This window comes from Eubalaena glacialis, chromosome 1 (genome assembly GCF_028564815.1).
Source record: "Eubalaena glacialis isolate mEubGla1 chromosome 1, mEubGla1.1.hap2.+ XY, whole genome shotgun sequence".
Classification (NCBI taxonomy): Eukaryota; Metazoa; Chordata; class Mammalia; order Artiodactyla; family Balaenidae; genus Eubalaena; species Eubalaena glacialis.
Genome location: NC_083716.1, coordinates 169667406 through 169684045, shown reverse-complemented (window position 1 = coordinate 169684045; position 16640 = coordinate 169667406). Strand labels below are relative to the sequence as shown.

The following is a 16640-nucleotide window of genomic DNA, read 5'->3' as shown; positions in this document are numbered from 1 at the left end:
ACTGGAATGTTTGTTTCCTACTTCCTCTCCTGCTTTAGCGCCTACCAATAAGGTAAAATATCTCTCAATTTGTCCAATAAAATATTCCTTTATTTTATGCTACAATTCATCAGGAATGAAAAAATATTTGAAAGCATCAATGAAAGAGGTCAACAATTTAAATTCAAATATACCAGGTAATAGTTTAAATTGTTTAAAATAGATTTTTTTCCGCCTCTAAGATAAAAATTTAAGCTTACCTTCTGTTCCAGTTCATTTTTCCGATAGTTAATAGTAATGGAGTAATAATGTCTGTTTAGTCCATGAATTAATGCCTATATAGATAAATGATTAGAAGAAGGACAAATTAGTATTTTTCATCTAATAAAATAAATACAACTGTTTGAAACTGTTGACATATCCTGTAGACAATACCTTTACCATTTTCTAAAAATAGCTTTTTATCCTAAATAAATATTAAACTATTTTTTTCTCAGCTACAAGTTTAGAAGTGAGATTTAGAGGTACAGGGCACACATTCTTTAAAACATGACATAGAGCCACACAAATTCAAGTTTTAGTAGCCTTGCTCAGAGTCAGAGATATGATTTGACCTCATCATAATCTAACCTATAAATTAATTATTCATAATTTATAAATAATACATAATTTATTAAGTCTGATTTTATGATTATCTACATAGGGGGCTCTTTCTTATTTCAAAAGAAAAGCCTAAAAAGCCATAATAATATAATTATTCCTTCACCCACAACATTAATCTGGAGTTTCCGTTTTTCTTAATTCAGTTCTAATATATTAAAAATAACTGTGTCTGCATATGTCTCCAAATTAACAAAATGGAGTTTGTTTTTTACTGGGTCCAGTGACAGGCAATCTCACTAAGCAGAATTTTTTCCACTGTACTTGATCGCCAAGACAAACCGTCAAATCATCATAAAGACTGAAGCTAATGGCATGGCTTTATTAAGAAACAATAATCCTGCATGTGCTGGAATCCATTCAGAGCTGCTCAAATGTCTAACTCTAGCTACATAGGTTCAAATGAGGTCCAGAACAGTTTCTGTGGACCCCTCTATCAGCCTTCTAAGACATTAAAGTACAGAAATACACCTTGGACATATCTTCAAGTACAAAAACAAAAAGGGCTTTGGGGTTAACCCTCAGGAATCTAAAGAGAAAGCTAACTAAAACAACCACCACACTAATAACTGGATTTTTACAATGTAGTCTTAAGGTGTTGAGGTAGAAGAAGAAGGGGTGGAAAGGAAACATTTGATGAGCACCTGCACCTGCTTTACACAATAAGTCTTCTCATCTTCACAACAACCCAGTAAGGTAGGCTGGTTCCATTTGTATTTTGACAGATGAGGAAATAAGACACAAATCTCAATTTGTCCTAGTTTATACCTAATAAAAGGCAAAGCTGGAATTTGAACCCAAGTTTTTCTGACTCCAAAGCCCATGTTTTTTTCTATCATATTATGCTACAATGTATCTTAGGAAATTCTTAAATTAAGTCTTTGTACTTCAGGGATCAGAATGAAAACAAAGCATAGTCTTATTTTTAAACTTCGCTAGCAAAAATCGCCCCACCAAATACTAACCCATTTTAGGTATGTACTATAACAATCCATTCGTATATTCCTAACATCTGCTATAATAAAATGGTTGCTATATGAAATTAAAGTACTAGGAGTACCTATTAAATCCTTATTCATTTCGATAATAATCAGGAATAGTGAATTAAATTTCAGTGCCTGGATACGCCGTACTGCGTGGGTCAAAAAGTGGAGCTAATCAGTGCCTCCCTTAATCTGTACTCACCTTTATGCAAATTAGGAAGTGCATCCTCTGGGTGGAAGAATTAGAAAAAGGTGCCCAGTGCTCCAAGCAAACTCAGCCTGGCTGGAGAGCGAAGTTTAGGCTAGATTTCAGGGGCCAACTGCCCTCTCATCCAAGCACCTTTATGCAGTGCTCCAACTATATAATTCTACATAGTGGCCATAAAGCTAATAACAGGTATGGCCAAGAGATACAGAAGTCAGACAAATGGGCACACAGATAGGTCCACATTTTGGAGATTAACTGTACTGCTGAAATATACAGTTTGGAACTTGAAGGCACTACCTACTTGATTTTCAATTACATTATTTAGGTGAAAGTAGTACAACTAACAGGCAGCATAAAAGATTAGCAGGGACAATAATAAAACAAATATAAATTTAAATCAAATGATATCCTCAAGCCATTTCCCAATTTCACTTACTCACTTGCTGTGTGCCCCCAAGTACATTCATCCCAAATCATAGGTAAACTGGCCATGTACAGTCCTCCTTCCATATAAACCCAAAGGTACAGGCTCTTTTATTTAGCTCAGTGAAAAATAAATTCTCTCAAATTCCCCATTCTAGTTGACATTGAATTACAAGTTGCGGCAGCATACACCAAATATAAGATTAGCTTTACCAAGGGGGAGACTAGCCTTTTGACAGGGTCAAATTGCAAATTAAACATAACATACTAGCAAATGCCACAGTATGTCAGGCAGACAAAGAAGTTACATAATCAGGAAATTTCTCAAAACATCAATACTTAACTTTTAAATTTACACCTAACAAACATATGATGAATTTAGGAAAATTTAGGCAATTCTTCATTAAAACAGGATATTGTCCTGAAGCTGATTCATTAATTATTTGAAATCTGCAACAGTTTCTCATAGAAGCACTGTTAAAAAGCATGGTTCTATTCTATAGTGTTTATATTGTGGGCTAAATAATATTTCAGTGGCTGACCTGGGAAGCTAGCCACCTTTTAGAGCACTGTTTCTGGGACAATACTTTTTGGAATTACTAACAGGACTTAGCTTATTGGCTTCTTGGATATCCTGACCCTTGTTTTCTTTGCTCAAAGGCTGCCAACCTTTCAAAGAAGGAAGTTCTTCCTAGGTTGGTACTATCAGTCTAAGATGCTATTTACTCTAGACAAAGAGTGGTTTGGAGGAGGAACTAGACAAAGCAGAGTTTTGAGATCCCACTGATTAACTTCCAGGTTATTTCTGTTTCTTTAAGCTAATCTTTAGAGTAGAGCTTTATAATTTTGTTGGTATGACAAATTCAAAGAAAAGCACACAAATAATCATTACGGTGAAATAATACTTCATTGGCATTGTCTAGACTACTGACAAGAGGTTAGAAGTTATAACTCCATTTGCTCACTGCTGTGGAAGAGCAGGCATATTATAAAGTACACAGCTTATGAACTATGTAATAACCTATTTATAGGTTCTTGATAGGTTAAAAAAGTTTCATGCTCTTAAAAAAGGCATATTTACTTAGATCTAAAGGTATATCTGTTTGCCTTATTTTACATTGATAAACTGAAAACGTGGTGCTAAATATCATCCAGTAAATCATACTTTAAAATGAATCTTTCTTTATATAAATATAACAGCTCTGAAAAGAAACAAAACATGTGCTTTGTTCCCTTTAGGGTGGAGAACTGGGTCACAAATGGCAAAAGAAGAAAAGAATTTTTGCTAAATACCTTTTCATACCTTTTGAATTTTGAGCTGTATATATACATTATCTATGCCAAAATTAATGAATTAATGAAACTTCCAAATATAGTATAAAAGAATGAGGAGCTCTGGTTATGTACTAGTTCCTACAGTAACTCAGTGGATAACCTAGGCAAATCACAAACTTGCTGGGCCTCAGTTTTCCTCACCTACAAAATCATCACAATGGTTCCTTCTAGTACAACTATTTTATAACTGTTTAACAACTACCGAAAACAATGTTTTTCAAATAATCTAACTCTGTTAGACAATGCAGTTGTACTCAGGGCTACACTTAGAGGCTCATAACCCTAGTATAATGCATCTATGCATCAACAGTTACTAAATTTCCATTCAGTTGACAACCAATCTTCATATACACTGTGGCCCTTAAGGATCTGAAACGTTGTTGAACAATTTTTAGTGGAATAGTTTTACATTTTTAGTTACTAAAATAAATGCTTGCTAACTCTCAATTCTATACATTTGACAATAACGGTCAAATGTTCCAAGTACAAAATAATACAAAGTCACATATATTAATAGAAAAGTCTATAGTGCAGGTATTATACTTTTCCCTCTCTATCAGGATTATTAATGACTTCTCATTTAAAACATGAAAGTTCACATAAACTTTGTCTATTAGCTTTGTCTTGTGGCAGACACTTCAACATTGTTATTAGTGCTTTAAAAATAACATTTTCTAAAAGCAATATATGTTTCATTGTAGAAAGTTTAAGAAATATGGAGAAGGAAAAACAAGAAAAAAAATTCAATAATCCTACAACCCAAAGGTAATCAATACTAATATTGTAAATATATAGGCACAGTTTATAAAATATATATTTTCAAAAAGGAGAACTTGCATATGTGATTTTATAATCTTTTTCTTAACATATTTTGAACTTTCCTCAATATATTAAATAGTAGTCTACAGTATAACCCTAATATTCCCCCCCTACTTTAAGTATGATAGTAAAAAAATCAGTGTTAGAAAAGCATTAGCAACCACCCACATGAGTGCTGATGGTACCTGTTAGGTTCTTATTCCTACCAGTAATAAGCGGGTTTAGGAACAAGATCCCTCTAAATACAAACTAACTTTCCTTCAAAATAAAAGGCACGGCCTTTCTGAAAGGCTTCTGATCTCTGAGGTAAAGATTCTGCTAACACACCTTAAAATTCTATTATGAATATCACCATTCACTTCAAGTTCTTCTGGGTTGCTTTCATTCTAGCTTGTCTTAGAAAACTAAGAAATTGTTTTAAGGTGTGCCTTTGTTCTGTCACTTTTTGGCTTGATCCCATTTGAGTGTTTCAGTACTGGAATTGTCTCAAAACTGTAAAGCACCCAGATAGATGTCTTCCTGATGGGCGCTATAAAAACTGTGAAATAAATATATACACAGATTTTAACTGGAAGCCAAAACAAACTAAAATGAAATGGAAAACAATGATGCTGTAGCTGTTATATACACAGGTCCTTTTAACTTGGGTTTGGAACCTGCTTCATAAGGTTCACCTTAAATTACAGACTGTAAGGTAAAAATACAAACCGGACTGATGTAGAAAGAAACAGATTTTAATTATTTAATTAACTCAAATTTTAAGGTTAAAAACCAGTGTTTAAATGTAAAAGATGAAATCTGCAACAGGTGGCTGTTGACTTGCAATTAGTAAAAACTTCTGGCAGAAACACACCATGCAGTAATCACAATGATCTTAGACTGTGAGATGCTACTTAACAAAAAAAAATAATATTTGCAAAAAAATAATGAAGCAGTATGATGCTATGGGGGTTATAAGAAAGGTCATTATCACAGGCTAAACAGGTCCAATAATATATTCTCTTGGAACATGCAAGCATGGGCTTGTCTGTACCCAATCAAAAACACTAGTAGCTTATTTCATACTCACTACACTTTGCAGTTTTCCCAGGCTTCTAAGTAATTTTTTCAAAAGGAACACACCTCAATCCTTTGAAAAAACTTTTTCACTTTGATGAAGATTTCAGATGAGTGACTACTGAAAAAGTAAGCATCTAAAAGTATAAAGTTATCAAAGTATAACCAAGCTTAACCATGGTTAACTGTCAAAGCCACAACTCCCCAAAGACAATCATATGACAGAGCAAGGTTTCAGAAGGGGAGCAGCAATAGCTACTATAATGTCTCTGTACTATGTGTGCTATTTAACCAAACACGGTATTTCTGTCCTTTTAATTAATCTTCAGAGAAGCAATTAACTATATAGACACAGGTTATGGTACATTTAAAAACACATTTAAAATAATTTTTGCATACAATAAAGATCTGTATAAAAACAATGAAGCATGTGGATGATACAAAGAAAACATTAATCACTCAGGAGGATATTAAGTGTCTGAATAACTGTAATAATGGTGGTTGACATCACTAGAAAGAACAAGATATAAACTCTAATCAAAACAAATATGTAGTGTTTTGTATGATTCGTTTTAAAAGTAGGGATTAAGCCAAAAAAAGAAAAAAGAAAAAGGTAAAAATATTTAAGTACTATTTAGGAACTGCTTCTGGGGACCTCCTAAAGTATACAACAATTTACCATTATTTACTACTATAAGAAATGTCTACTAACCAAATCAATAATGATACCATGATACCTAACGCACTCCACCTAAAACCCCTATCAGTCCTTTACTACAGTGTTAACCGTGCAAAGCTGTAAGGTACTCTCAAGATTAAGGCTCTACTATGCCCCCCCAAAAGGGTGTCCTCAAACTATGTTAGGAAAGTTTAAAGACTTCACTGAAAGCAGACTCATATGTGAGCAAATCTAACTTTTGCAACACTATTTCCATAATCTCCTTTTAAAGCACAAGAAAAATTGCAAAACAAATTAAAATGCTAAGTATTGGATCTTAAAATGGTCATTTATAACAGGCTTTTAAAATGTAAAACAGTTTTAACACATTATCAAATACAGGCATTACCTGGATAGATGGCTTGTTTAGGTGACCCAGATTTGAGGTTGTTTGTCTTGGTTCATGTCCTAAGACCATCATATTAGCATTGATCAATCTGAAGGCATCAATAACAACCTGTAAAAAAACAAGGTGTCAGGTCATTTCTTTTTTAAAAAGCAAGTGATGGTGCCAAGCAACACTGGACAAGGCATGATCAACTTGCATCTGTTTTTGGCCTATTTCCAGAAAATCATTTAATTATAATATTAATAAAAAAGAACCTCCTGCTGACTGCGCCATCAGCACACCACCCTCTATCTTGTAATGTAAGGTGACACCAATTATTGCAATTTTCATGAAGCAGTAAAGGAAAATATTAACTTTGCATCTTTATTATTGAAATACGTCATTACTAAACTTACACCAAACAGCCTTCATTGGTGTGCATATGTCTGTCACCTAAATTTTACCTAATCAAAATGAATGACAAAGAGAAACTAAAACTGAAAGTGAGCACAAGCTAAGGGACCACATCTAAAGCCCAGCCCTGTCACATCAATTATACCACCACAGTACTTGAAATGACAACAAAATTACAACCAGCAAGGCACTTGCTCCACGTATTCTCTTCTAGTCAGATACCTTTTACTTCTTGTGACTATAAAAGACTTTGTACCTTGTCTGATGGCCTTAAATGTCCAAGCCACTGTCAAGAATACGAGGCACAATACAAGAAAACCAAGGTCATCCGTGCTTTAAGCCAGGAACATGGTATAGAATGATACAGCCCTAAGTTCATAGTAAAGAAATAACAATAGGTATCCTCTTTTTCCTAGGTGTATTCAAAATTTCTGTAGAGAAACACTTCAAATTCTTACATGATACAAATCATCTCTTAGCTCATATATTAAGAGATTTAACAAGAATCACATACTATCCGAATGCTTTTCTCTGTTCATTATCATGGATTTGAAAGAACTTGTTAAAGCTTTTAAATGTTGTTAAGTTTTATGTAAAGACCCAGGGATCTTAAGACAGATGCCTCTTTCAGGGAATGTAAATCAGTTACCTAGAGAATAAACTCAATACATTCTTCACATAAAAATATCTTAAAGCAGGGTAATATAGTTATTTCTAGATTTGCCTTTAAAAGTGCTAAACAACTGAGATTTATCAATGTTTTAAAAGCTATTGTCAACTAGACTGTTTCTCATTTGTATAATTATTGTTTGAGGATACTAGTGGATTAAAAAAAACTTATTTCCAAAATAAGCCAACTGGAATCTAATCAAGTCTGAAAAATCTGTAATAAGTATTACTAAATGCTATATGCTAAAGAATAAGATTTAAAGAAAGAAAGAAAGGAAAAATCACCCTTTCTAAAAAGCTGCCATGAAGGGTCAACGGTACTAACAAATACAAACTTACACCAAAGCACTATGACAAGTGACTCAATCTAAGGGCCTCCGTCTACTCCGGCAATCGCCCCGCCGCCCCAAAACTTTGAATTTTGCTTTTATTTCTAACAGTTTGAATTTCCCCAAAGATTCCTCTTGCCTTAAAATAAAACCAAGTATCCCCAGAACATGCACGATTTAATAGTTTGTGAAAACTTTTTTCTTTTTATACAGTAACTGTAATCGACTTAACTTTCACAATTATGTATAAATAAATATGGCCTAGGTTTATACCTCTTGCTTATAAATTTTTTTCTAATCACATTTTCATAAAGTAATAAGTACTACTATCAAACATGCTTTAATCAGATATTATCATAAATAATTTCAAACAATTGTTTAAAAACATATAGAAGTAAAATTTTCTAAAATTTTCTACTAAAAAGCACATAAAAATAAGATAAAATGTAGGCTAAAGAAGGGAAAAGAGACCATTTTGATAGACAGATGTACAACTTAAATAAATATAAAATTAAGAATTGCTTTCCTTGGGCTTTCCTGGTGGCTCAGTGGTTGAGATCTGCCTGCCGATGCAGGGGACACAGGTTCGAGCCCTGGTCTGGGAAGATCCCACATGCCGCGGAGCAACTGGGCCCGTGAGCCACAACTACTGAGCCTGCGCGTCTGGAGCCTGTGCTCCGCAACAAGAGAGGCCGCGACAGTGAGAGGCCCACGCACCGCGATGAAGAGTGGCCCCCGCTTGCCACAACCAGAGAAAGCCCTCGCACAGAAACGAAGACCCAACACAGCCATAAATAAAATAAAATAAATAAATAAATAAATTTTAAAAAAAAGAAAAGTAGGTAAACATATATATAAAAAGAAAAAAAAAAAAAAAAAAAAAGAATTGCTTCCCTAACCAATAGCAGTAAATATTTAAGAGCAAAGCATCATTTTGGTCCAATTGTTTTTAGAATACTTGGATTCCATTTAAAGATTTCAGTATCATTTGTAGAAAAAGAACACTTCTACAAAACTATGAAAATTCCACAATATATCACAAAATATCTTTTTTATAATGAATGCTTTCAAACTAGAACAGGAGACCAGCTATTTTACACACAAAAAAATCTCTGTAATATTTCTCTGGAATATTATTAACAGGTGTGAAACTTCATAAAAGGGAAATGAAAATACCAGCTAAAGAGATATCATGATCAATTAAAAACAATCTGAAATTTAGAAATTTTAATTCTATTTAAAATTAAGAGAAAAATTCAAGAATTTAATATACTGTTCAACTAGTAAATGATGGCCTATATGAAATGAAATGTTTAGAATGACAATTTCTGAGTAGCAATATGAAAGCCAATAGAAAATGAACACTTTACACCAAGATTAAAGGAATTTGCTGCCATCACTATAGCAACTGTCTTAAGGAAACTAACATGTTCAACAACCTGCAGACCAAAATTAGATTTAGTACACAATAAAAATATAAATATGGCAATATAGTCTACATTTTAATTTCTGTACCATTTTATAATTGCTTTTTGTGCTGTGAGAATAAGTGGGTTTCTCCTTTAGAGCAGCCTATCAAAATAGACTCATTAATGTCCAGTGCACTAATGAGCAATGGGTGAAGAAGGTGTTAATTATGCCACAGTAAGATTCAAGAAAAAGCCTTGGTGAGCACTTGGAGGTGTGTATAAGCTGAAGGCGTTTCTCCATGTTTATGTATTTACAGCATGATGCAACAGAATGACAGCAAAGTGGTCACTCCATGGATGAGAACAGAAATCTTAGATACGATATACTGAACAAAGAACCCCCAAGGATTAATTAAGGTATGGGAGTGGGGCAGGGGAAAAATTCAATTTTTTGAGCTACATGAATTTTCTAAATGGTTTGTTTTAAAGTATATATACATTAAACCAGTTCAGCTTATGTCTTATAAGGTTATAAATCCAAAAAGTAATTTAGCCAAAAAACTTTGCACAAAAACTACCTCCTTAATATGTACTAACAAAAACTTCCAAGCTAAAGTATGATGAATATTTTCAGGAATATGAAGCTAGACTTTTATATTTCCTTTCCATGATGCAGTCCTACACACCACACTGAATCTCTATTCACCAGCCTGACCATTTAATTTTTTCTGGTACAAGTGCCTTGAGACTTTTCAGAGGTCACTGCAACAGTAGACAGCTTATAACAAAACCATTAGCAGTTTGGCTAGCTTAGGGAAACCTCTTACTTTCCTTTTTTGTTTATTATCACTGCATGAATCTGCAGCATATGATAGTTTATAATTTCTCAGGCTTGTTAAATTCATGTTAAAGGTCTGTTTTCTTGTTGAATAAATTTTGTTCATATAATGCTGCCTATTTCATACACTCAGTCTTTAATAGCACCTTTGGTCTATGCGCAACTCACAGATCAAAACAGAGGACTAAAATAGGGGTTGATGATGCTATTTACATGTGTGATTCCTGCTGTCTTCTTGTTAGTAGCTTTAATATAATAGAAGACCTTGTCTGTTTTGTAATTAACACATCTTTACTGGAGAGATATTTGGAAGTGATTGCTGTGAATATACTGGTTAGTAAAATAAACACAATCACACACCACTTTCTGTTATCAGACAAATTTGTGAATTGTACACATTATACCCCAGATCAACAAACTGTGATATAACAGCCAAGTAGAAGACACATATTTATATAACCCTTTATTTTTCTGAAAATATGTATTCACTCTGACCTTGCAAATATAATTAGCTTGTGGGATGTGCAGATTTCAGTACCATGGTTGCTTTACTAATTGCAACTCTTGGAAATAGATACTAAATATTTGGAAGCTGCCAATACAAAATAAAAACTGCATCTTTTTTGTACATCTGTCTTAGCTTATAAAAGCAAAATAGTTTTAAAAACAATACTGTGTTCCACATTTATTCCAAGCACACCCAAGGGTCAAAGACCTATCATTTCATTTTAACAACGAATCTGGTTTAGGACACAAAACTTTAATTATTTTCAAATTCGGTTTAATCCATAATTTTTTGGCTTCTTTCATGAGTATAGTACAGTTTATCCAATATGCTATTTATTTTTAAATTCATGTTTTCATATCAACTGCTAGGTCACTGAAAGACTAGACTAAATTTCTAAAGCACCAATGTATGGTTCCCAATTTTTACACTCAAAGGAGACTAATTTTTAAGTAAAGCTTGTAAAATTAATTCAATACAAAGGTGTTTGAAAGAAAAATGCACAAGCACTTCTGGCAGTAGATACTGTAATTCATGATTTCTCTCCCTCCCCACCCCCCTCTCTTTTTTTGTTTAACAGTAGCTGCCTTTGGCATTCCCAGCTGCCCTTATATTGAAGTCAATGACTATGGGAAGTGTTTATGTATAAAATGAGCTGGAAGAAAAAAAGCTTGAAAAAAAAAAATTCAGACCTCAAAATCAATGTCAAACATCAAGAAAAGAAAAAAGTTACAATTCAGTGACCAGTTAGGTTACATATTTAAACACATATAAACCCACCACCGTAAAAAGTAAGTCTCTAAATGACTATAAAAATGCTAGGTGTGGAAATCAAATACCCTTTATCACCTAGAAATGACCTGTTATCAACTGCTTAGGTTGTTTCTAGATTCTTTAAAAATTAAGGGTGCACGTGACCTGGGAAGTACTGCTGGGGTTTGTGACCCGTTCGTTACTTCTGCTGCCGTGCACTGCCAGGCATCTATAAGAGAAAAACATCTTATGTCTCTTGTAAGCCCACAGCATAAAAAATTCAAAGAAATCTTACTTTTTATGCCATTTCCAATGAAAAGCACTAAGAACTAAAACTGACTCATGCCAAATGCATATCACTGAATTGCTGTGATTTCTTAGTCTCAACTTTGCAACATGGAAATTATTTATAAAATGTCAATTTTAGCTCTGGAACAGAAATTCCTATGTGTATGTACATTTTCTTTCTTCATCCTTGGAGAATTGCTTATTGTAGCTAGAGATCTGTAGTACAACTTCAATATATTGGGAGAAAAGGGGATGGAGTATAACTAGCATAATGTACTTTTTTTTGACAAGTGAAGACATGCATCAAAATTCAAACAGTAAAGCCACCGTTTTGGATATATATACTTTAATAAAAACAAATCGATCTCTAAAAACTAGTATGGTGAAAGGTAATTAAACATTTTTAGATTCATGAAACTTTCTAAAAAGAATATAGTTATGTCATAAAATAAATTTAGCAAAATTTTTACAGTGTATGCATGTACTCAGTATGGTATAGGTATTTAAATGCTTAAGACACTCTGCAGTCAGAAGCCTGCCTAAGTTAGAATTCTGGTTCTAACACTTGCTGGTTATTGAGCTAAGATGACTGTTATTTAACTTCTCAATGTCTCCATTTGCTCATGAATGACACCATTTAATGATAAGATTAAATGAAATAATATGTGTGTACCTACCACTATAGTTCTTAGTGTTTTTAACTGTGGCGCTGATGGACTTGCCTAGCTCAGATCTCCTTTCAGTAGAACCTACTGTAGAGAGCATAGCTGACTCACAAACTCCAGATGCTACACCTCTGGATCCTCTGGGGGTTCACCCCAGGTCAAACCTCCCTTGGGCTACTCCCAGCCAATGTCTGAGCACAGCAGGGGTACTACAAACCTAGCCATTCCTGCCAAATAAGGGCTTCTTCTAAAGGACAACTGTCTCAAGGACTCCCCAACAGCCTGGCTGAAACTTTCTTAGGAACATGCTGCAGTCTGACGCCCTTCCTACCCAATCCTACTTTCTCTTTCTTCTTCCGCACAATCAGACAGATTGAATCCCATTTTGGCGTTTGCTTCTTGTAGCACTCAACCTGACCAGTAAACTAAGCAGAATGCTGCTACTGCAATACAGTGTTAAAGTTAGAAAAAAGCCACCCTCAAAATCAAATCAGAATTATAAATTTGGTATCCACAGACATTTGGCATATGAAAATACCAACAGGAAATTAGGGAGAGACCTTTAAAGACATATTTCCCTAGGAAAATTCCTAAATAAAATAAAGAAAAAATGTAACAGTTATACGGAATATTATCTCTTTAAAAAAATGACAATATGCCTAGAATTTTGATACTCCTCTATGATAGGTATTTCTAGAATTATAGGTGACGAATAAACAGTGAACTTAAAAACTGAACTCTTCAGGGACTATTAATGAGCTACAAGATACTAGCACCTCTGGGTCACTGGTCAGATAACCAACTCAGAGTACCAATCCTATCTGGTGGCTACCCTGTCAGCCAACACAAAATGAGCAAGTGACTTCAGATTCCCCTCTAGTAGACAAACGAAAGCAACACAACTGGTATGCTTATTGACAGTCCCACATAAAGTAAAGGAATAAAAGGCTCTAGAGACTAAGGGCTAGGGCTCACCCATGTTAGAAAGGCAGTAAGGAGGGGCTAAGGGAAATAAAAGACTTACATACATTTCTTGTGCTTTAACATTACCTTCAAAGAAAAATACAAATATATCCTTCAGACTGCCATCTCTCAAAAAATATAGTCATTTTCGTAGGAAAAATATGCAAAGGTCAATTACTTTGCTATGTATGACTTTTACATATTTTTATTGGGCTTGTTAAAATATCATATAGAAATTATATTGTCTAATACTCAACAACCAAGAGGTAGGTATTAATATTCTCAATTTATGGATAAGGAAACTGACGTTCCGAGGACTTGAATAAATTAAATGAGATGACAACCAGTAAGTGACACCACTATCATTTGTACACACACAGCATGCCAAAGCCAGTACTCTTCATCACCAAGCTATCTGATGTAACAGTTATCCTAACACAAAAGCAAGAAAAGATCACTCTTAGATTCAGTTACTTCACAGCAAGGTTTGTGTTTTATTCACCACTGAATATCCACTCCCCAGCAGAGTACCTGGGGCACCTAATATGGTGCAGAATAAATATCTATTAAAATGAAAAGCTCCAAGAAAGCATTTTTGGTTATGTTTTTTGGGGGTTATTTTGGGCCACACTGCGCTGCATATGGGATCTTAGTTCCCTGACCAGGGATCTAACCCACACCCCCTGCAGTGGAAGCACGGAGTCTTAACCTCTAGGCAGCCAGTGAAGTCCCTTTGGTACCTGTTTTATATAAAGTTTTACCATTGAATGCCCCCACAAATTCATTACCTATAAAAATCTAATCACTAGCTTTACAAAATATATACTTCCCATTTCCTTATCACCGCTCAGTTTTGAATTCATGAAACACTCAAATATCACAAAGCACTGACTTGTTTTTAATTAGGAATAAAAACTGCATACAGAAAAGCTATTTGGAATGTAAAAAGTGGCAGTGGGCATCTACTGAAAAGCTTACTAGTAGCCTAAGAATAATTACTGATTATTAGAATAATAATCAACTATGACTTAAAAGAAAATTTACCACCATAATCAATTCTACCCTCTTCAGGAAATTACAGTGATAACAACAGACTAAACCCGCCAAAACGAAGTCCCAGGCCCAGAAACATCCTCACAATGAACAAGGGTTAATGTCAAATCATTTGAATATGATCGTAAACAATTAATATACATGGGCTACGCAAAGGCCTTTTATACAAAGTCATAGTTTCCATTTTCCGGTACAACACTGGCATTAAGGACAGGGAGGAGATCTTACTCTCCTGTGTGTCCATTGTATGCCTGGCACACAGTAATGATCAATAAATGTCTGTTGAATGAATGACCAGGGATCATTAGATTGGGGAAAGAAAAGCATTCAAGAGGCAAAAGGGTCAATAAATAATATTCTTATAGATAATGGGACATTGTTTTAAAGGTTTTCCTATATCTTTACAGAAACAGCTGAATTCAAACTAATTTGAAGCAGATGTCTATCACTCAAATGTATAGCAATTACTAAACAATAATAAATTAGCTCAGAAATTATATTACTAATACAGAAGCTCTAAATTAAAAGAACAAAACTAAGAACTGTTAGTTCTATATCAGATTTATGCTTCTTAGAATTTTAAACATAAAATTGCTTTAAAATTCTTAGCTGACAATTTCTGATTATATCAGCTAAATTAGTGTTATAAACTATTAAGTCTATCAGGAATAGTACATGCACATTAGCACCTAAAATATTTTCTTAGACATCCTCATAATCCTTAGATTATGTCTAAGAGTGTTATAAAACTTCAAATTGATACTAGGAGTATAAACAGGATGCAAACAGAAGATAATATAGTAACTAACCTTGTTCCAAGAGTTGGGTGAGTATGCTCCCAGAGCTATATTAGGAATGGAAATAGAATTTTTATGTGTCCTATTTTCTATTTTTCTCTTTCAGTCCGAAAAACTAAGCAAAGGAAAGGTATGTGTATGTATACAATTTGAGATAAGAATTATTCAGCCCCAATTAACCTTTATGGGATACTGATCAACAGAAAATCTTATGAATGACAGCTATTCTAAATATCTTCCACTACCTTTGGAAGACAAATGACATGATAAACTTGAACTCTAGCTCTGATTACACAAGGTTCGGATTCATCAAGGTTAATGTCTATGAACAAACTGGCTCACTGACCTTGTCAATCTCATGTTTCACTCATTTAATAAGTGATCACTGCTAATGTATACAAATTACTTACTAAACCTCACAAAATTAGCTGCAGTTTTCTTTCTAAAAGTCTGAATTGGTAACAGCTGACCACTGAAACATTCATTCCTGATTTTACCTTATAAACATTTATTTTAAAAAAACTACTTTTTGCAGACACTGCATCAATTCCAAGATATGGAAACATTTCTCCCTTAAAAGAAGCTCCAATCTTGTGAGAGAGACAACATACAGACAGGTGAATGAAACACAAAATGGTTTTAATCACATCAATCACTTCAAAGGCCAGAATTTTAAAGTAATATATTCATTTTCTTTTTCATCAGCATGCCCCAAAGAAATATGTTGGAAAAACAGTAAGTGCTCAATAAAAAAATCAGCTGAATCAGAAGAGTATTCCTAAATTAGTCTGAACGTACAAAATACAAATGGGAGAGTTTTCATTTCTTTTGTAATTATTACCTTCATCTTCCTAAAGTGAGCAAGTTAGTAATTAATTTATAGACTTGTTCTTAACATTTTCAGAAATACTCACATTCTATTTTTTTAAATATGCTAGTTGTCTTTCCTGTTAAGTATCAATTATTTTAATCTTCAGAATAATAAAGTGATATTTATTGCACACCTTCTATATACATGTGCACTGTAATGATTATATATATCACTTCATAATATTCATAATATAATACTATGAGATAGTTACTAAAATCCCTGTTTTATAGATGAGAAAACCGAAGCTCAAGAAGATTAGGTAAGTTGCTCAAGGTCATGCTATAAAGAAGAGATAAAAATTGGATTCTAATACAGGCCTGATCCCAAAGCCTGTGCTCTTTACTTTATGCCCAGCCTTTATGGTATGTAATTTTTAATAACAACAAGAAAATGTTAAAATAAAACTATTAGTGGAGTAGTTTAAAATCTCCACCATCTTAAAACTTTCGAATACAAAATTTCTTGGGTAAGTAAAATATTTTCCCCCTTACCTTGAAAAAGACACGACCTTCTAGATATCTGAAAATAAAAGGTAAGCTCCTATAACATTCATTCCCTAATTCTTTCCTCCTACATT

The 16640-nt window shown here is 33.8% G+C and overlaps 1 protein-coding gene across 1 annotated transcript in view; it reads right to left on the bottom strand.

The window, feature by feature from the left end:
* The window catches only part of PSMD14 (proteasome 26S subunit, non-ATPase 14), a 90368-nt gene that overhangs the window by 15296 nt on the left and 58432 nt on the right, over nt 1–16640 (bottom strand). Inside the window, exons 8-9 of the mRNA XM_061200661.1 lie at nt 6531–6638; nt 240–314 (exon numbers count right to left, since the gene is read on the bottom strand). Of these exons, the coding sequence (XP_061056644.1) occupies nt 240–314; nt 6531–6638 (183 nt within the window). The remainder of the gene's footprint in view (nt 1–239; nt 315–6530; nt 6639–16640) is intronic.